This window comes from Hyposmocoma kahamanoa, unplaced genomic scaffold (genome assembly GCF_003589595.1).
Source record: "Hyposmocoma kahamanoa isolate Upper Pololo Valley unplaced genomic scaffold, ASM358959v1 227, whole genome shotgun sequence".
Lineage (NCBI taxonomy): Eukaryota > Metazoa > Arthropoda > Insecta > Lepidoptera > Cosmopterigidae > Hyposmocoma > Hyposmocoma kahamanoa.
Window position 1 is genome coordinate 10,801 of NW_020653746.1, and position 5,787 is coordinate 16,587.

A 5,787-nucleotide genomic window follows, 5' to 3' on the forward strand; every position below is an offset into this window, starting at 1 on the left:
ATGTCGCTATTCATTATATATTCAATTATTTTTTATGTGAAATTACTCCACTAGTTTATTAATACAAAGATCGAACGCTTAAAAAAAATCCTTCGATGCGGCTGGATTCGAATCAACGTCTGTTAGCAAACCGTGGCAGACGCTATTTCCACTAAGCAACGGAACGAGCCAGCGGAACTTACGAATATTGTGTGCTTGTTTGAGATCTTTGTTTCGGTTTTTTTAACGAATTTTTAGCCGTAGCGCCGTCTGTAAGGAATCTATTTCTTGACTCAGACAGGTTCTTTTATGGCTACCAGCTGCTGACAAGAGACCTTTAATAATTGTAATCAAGTTTGTTAAATGTCAGGATGTTTCACCAACATGATATTAAATTATTTTTGTGAATTTATACCACTATTTGGTTATAATTATTAATAGAATGATCGATAACTTAGAAAAATTTCCTTCGATCCGCCTGGATTCCAATCAACGTCTTTTAGCAAACCATGCCAGATGCTATGCCAACTAAGCCAAGGAACGAACCACAGCAATTATTTATCAAAGTTTTTTCATTTTTAAAGTGGGCACTTAAGAAGCAAAGAACGTTTAATATGTTACATATAGAGATGATCTAATTCTATTACTATCGTTCTTCAATCTCATCATTATGAATAGTAAAGAAAAATAGTAGTAAGAAATGAAATAAATCATTGCATTCTATATAAACTATGTCTTTGATATCCACAGGGTTCCCATCTGCCAACGCCACCTCCGATTCCAGAAGCCATTGTGCGCGCTCTCGAGTACATCCGTGCCCACCCCCCACCTCCAGAGAAAAAATAAACCTTTGACTAATAAACATACATAAGTAAAATGTGAAACATATTCTACTTCATATAATTCAATATGTCTGCTAACTATTGAGACAAAGATATAAAGCGAACTAACGCTACCACGCTCAGAAACGTCAAAGTAACGTCAATTGTCTAACCGTCGTAACTAGCATAAGCAACTGTTTTCAGAGGAAAGTATTTTCAGTCTACCATTTCACATCTTGAACTGAAGCTCTTGTCAAACTCGAGATCATCAACGCTTTATATTCATATGCAAGAAAAGTAGACATACTGATGGTGGCAAATATTTGCTTTTGAAACCTTATTAAGATAGTACGTCTTGCTCAGTTATAACAATGACAGATACGCTAGTTAGAAAGCTGAGAGACGACTTCAAAGATTAAACAATAGTTTCGTAGACATTATATTTAAAAATCAATTAATTTTAATAGGAAATGAAACTATCTTTCCGGTTTTAAGTCGCGTAGATTTGTTTTTTCAAACAAACCGACGATTTGACTCAACGGTTGAAGACACCCGTGACCATGGGACCTGTAAAGGGCCCGAAACGTCGGTTTGTTTGAAAAAAACCAATATACGCGATTTAAATCCGGAAAAATAGTTTCATTTCCTATGTGTAACAATCGCGAAAACCTAAGAAATTAATTTTAACTTAATTGTCAATATTTTTTTTATCTATTTTCGTATATCTTTTTCTAAACGATTTACGCTATGTTAGTTTCATTGTCTTGAGACAAAAGTTTCACATTTTCATTAAGCTTTGTGTTCAATTAACTATAAACATATACTCAATAATTAGTATAGTTTAATGTAATTCAATAATTGCATTGTAAATTTGCTTAATTGTTAAGACGATGTTCAAATTAATAACATTTGTTTGTTCTACGTTAATTTTATTTACGCCTCTTGCTCTGCAGTGGGACGTACACAAGATCATACTGTGCCTATTTCCACTACTGGTCATCTATAAAGATATTGAACCCAATGCGGATTATGTTTCCCTTCTACGTTAATCTCGGAGTTTAAAAAGTTGATTATTTACCTTTATACGGTGCCTATATCCACTACTAGTCACGTATCTTTTTTATGAAGATATTGCACTCCACGCGAATTAAGTTCCTGTATACCTTGTCCGAGGAAAAAGCTTTATCTTCACAGCTAATCTGAGAGTTAAAAACGCTGATAAGTTATTTATAAACAGCTAAGTCAGGTCTAATCAGATTTCAAAATGCATCTACCTACATAGATGACTTAGGTGATGTAGACTCTGCATTTGATTGATCAGGACCATAGATTTAGTATATAGGTACCCATAGATTGGCAATGCAAGTGAAAGAGCGTTAGTATACACGTATGTCAGAGCGAGATAGGTAGACGAGACCACTTTATTATACGCTATGAGCCTGTATGAACCTAGGGTCAGCTGACAACGAAACAAATTTCGTTTATTTTTGAAAAATAAGTGGTTTTAAAATGTGAAATAGTGTTAAACGGACGTTTATTAGTCATGGTAACGTGTTCAGTGCCCGGATGTAACTCATCTAAAAAGGAAAACTCGCAGAATTGTACATTTCACATGTTAGTACTATTTAAATTTTTAGCTGTCTAAAAGCACTAACACAAAAGTTTTTTCATGAACATATCCGAAAAATTACACCATTCAAGTGCAATCCAAATGTATACAAATTCAATTAAAAAATATATCAAATACGTGAATTTCTGAAATTCATAACCCCACTTTCATAGAGATTGACGCAGTCGATAATATGTTATCGAGATGTCATTAACTGAACACAAGAAAGGCCAAGGCGTGGCTTGCATACAGCCGAAATCATTTTCATACTTAATATTATTGAATCAGAAATTTCTGGTTTTAGTACTTTATATTTAATTAATATTGCATTTGTGCATTATTTTTTGTCTACATTAAAACGAAAATTTCTTTTAATAGCGTAGTTGAGGCACCCATTTTTTTATGTTAATTATTGTTGTTGATTCAGATTTCCTCAAAACATTGAAGTACGACAGAAATGGCTTATAATGCTAAAGAGAGAAGACTGGGTTCCCAAAAAGTTTTCAAAAATATGCAGCAAACATTTTGAGGAAAAATGCTTTTCCTTTAGAGGCAAGCAAAGAATAAAGATACGTTCTGGTTCTGTATCCACATTATTCATGCCGGTATGTCTTACAATTAATGGATTTTTGTGTAGTACTACTCTCGTCTACAACAAATCAGCGATTTGTTGTTGTTAAGAGTTCTGGTCTGTTCCGAAATACGATACTCATATAGGATCACTTGTGTCCATCTGTCCGTCTGTCACAGCCAATTTACTCCAAACCTACTGGACTGATTATTTTGAAATTTGGTACACATATGCATTTGTGTGACCAAAACGCGTAACGTAAATAAATTAATTCTGAATTTGAAGTCACTATTGGGAGAGAAAGTTCTCAAGTATATATTTTTTGTAATTTTTAAATATAAATATTTTAAGTTGTTTAAGAAAATAGACGAAAATTGATCATTCTCTTCTTTATCTTCGAAACCGCTGAGCCTAAAGTTTTGAAAAAAATACAGAAATGTTCTTTAAATCTCTTACTATTGTGCGATCATGGGTCTTATCACCGTTTTGTAGAGCCATAGTGTTATCTTGGGTGAAAGTCCCCATTGTTTACCTACCATCCTATGGCACTGCCAGAAGGTGATAGTAGCTTTCTTAATTTTGTATTGAATCATTAATTAATTAGTTAATTAACGTCTCGGCGGTTTGCGATAAACATTTTGGTGAATACGACGAAGTGAAATGCCGGTGTAATATGTTAATCGATATTAAAGTTAAATCAATGGATGGCGTAGCACTATTTATCTTGCACACATGCACATTATACGTACACAGATGTATTTTTGTTTTGGTCTCGTCTCCAATACTTCAGGGCCAATCTATGGATATACTAAATCTATGATCAGTGTCCTGCTCATTAGACATATACGTTCATTTTTATCATAACATATTTTGATTGAACCGTAGTTGCCTTGAAAACGCGGAAACGATGACCGATGTTATAGCGGTTCTATTTAATTGATTCAAAATAATCAAGTAATAAAAATTTGAAATCTTTGGAGAACTGGTATTGACCTTCGTATAGATGTATAATTTATTTGATACAGACATTTGATAGTAAATAATAAAAATAATATCGATGCTTGAAAGGCAAAATGGGATAAGCGACACTTTTGGGTCATATTGAGGTATATATAACTCATGAAGTATATAACCAGAAATAGGGAAGAAATGTCATTTAATTTGTTTGAAAACTATTCTGCCGTATCATTACGGTGACAACTGCTCTCTGATTGGCCAGCTCGAATTCGAAACAACTGACAGGTGTCGCCAATTACTTCACTTCAAATCGACCAATTTAACTTGAGCTTTGCTATAATGGACGAAATTTGAAAATTACATAAATTAATATTACCGATGAAATGTGATTTGTAATTAGATGTTTTGCTGTTTTTCCCATACCACCGAATGGAACAGCACACCCCATTATTAGAGATATTATCTTTATTACATTAAATACATAATATTTTTGGAATATACGAAGATGTACACACAGGTCAGTTGTGGGCGCTGTACTATTTCAGCTTTCTAATTTGTGATTTCAGCGCAAACGAGAGTAGATTTTTAAAAGTGATATAAGGCCCATTTGCGTGATGAGTTGCCAGGGATGGTTGCTCCTTATTTCGTCTCTATTTCTGGTTATATATTCGATACCTCATATTATTACTATATCAAACATGCTATTAGTCGGTTAATGAATATTTTGAAAATGACTCTCTTAAATAATATTGCTTCCCTTATGTAATTATTAACTTGTATTCAAATAGTATTATTAATTTGAATTTTAGATCATAAGAATTATCATTTGTCATAATCCTTACTGGGTGCCAGTTACATATTAAATGTAACGTGTCTACCAATGCAAAAAAATAGTTAATATGATAAGAAGAAGGTAACGTAAACATGATTTTCGTCAGGTTTAAAAAAAACCATTAATATAATTGTGGAAACTAATTTAGGCTTGTATATAATACGGTGTTACAATAACGTTGTAACTAACGTCATCACAACAACGCCGTGACCGCGTCACACAATGCGGTAACCGTGTCATATAATGCTGTGACTGTGACATAACAGCGTAAACGTATCATACAACGCAGTGTCCGTGTCCACGAAACGCGATAACTGTGTCAAATAACGCTTTAACCGTATCACACAATGCGGTGACCGTGTCATATAACGCTGTGACCGTGACATAACAGCGTAAACATGTCATACAACCCAGTGTCCGTGTCCACGAAATGCGATAACCGTGTTAAATAACTCTTTAACCGTGTCACACAAAGTTATGGGGTCTAAGTCGACGCCAAAACTCTATTCTGCACTTAAAAATTAACAAGGTTTATTTGACGGCTTGTAAATCTCAATTGAAAGAAATTATTCTCCATACATCCAAATTTGGACTATACGAAGGTTCTGTGACAGTACAAATAAATAAAAAGATAATAATTTCACCTGAAAATCAACACTCTATTATAGTCCATTTCACATAGGATGGGTACTGTAACGTTTCCAATTTTTACGTTCCACGTACACATTTTTCTAAGTAATCTCTAAACCAGATCACAAATAGAAACAGTAACTTTGTTATAATGTAAAAAAAAACAAAGAATATTTGTTGCAATAGTAATGTTTAACTAAAAATTGCAATATGTTATGTAAATAGAAAATTAATTTACAAAGATAAATACAAAAGGGCCCCGATCACTTGATGCGTAAAACGGAATATTTATCTATAGAGATTGACACCATAGAATCGATAAATCAAATCGGCTATTGTACATCTCGAATCAATATGAGTGCATACACCGTGTCTTCTTTTGATTTGA

The 5,787-nt window shown here is 33.5% G+C and overlaps 2 protein-coding genes across 2 annotated transcripts in view; one reads left to right on the top strand and one right to left on the bottom strand.

Annotated features, from left to right (window-relative positions):
- Positions 1-1,238, top strand: part of LOC113228340 (larval cuticle protein LCP-17-like) — a 7,150-nt gene extending 5,912 nt beyond the window's left edge. The window contains exon 4 of the mRNA XM_026461605.1: positions 730-1,238. Within this exon, the coding sequence (XP_026317390.1) occupies positions 730-825 (96 nt within the window). The 3' untranslated portion in view covers positions 826-1,238. The remainder of the gene's footprint in view (positions 1-729) is intronic.
- A 665-nt stretch (positions 1,239-1,903) lies between these two features.
- LOC113228334 (catenin alpha-like) overlaps positions 1,904-5,787 on the bottom strand; it is a 28,764-nt gene continuing 24,880 nt past the window's right edge. The window contains exon 12 of the mRNA XM_026461600.1: positions 1,904-1,999. Coding sequence (XP_026317385.1) covers positions 1,904-1,999 — 96 coding nt within the window. The remainder of the gene's footprint in view (positions 2,000-5,787) is intronic.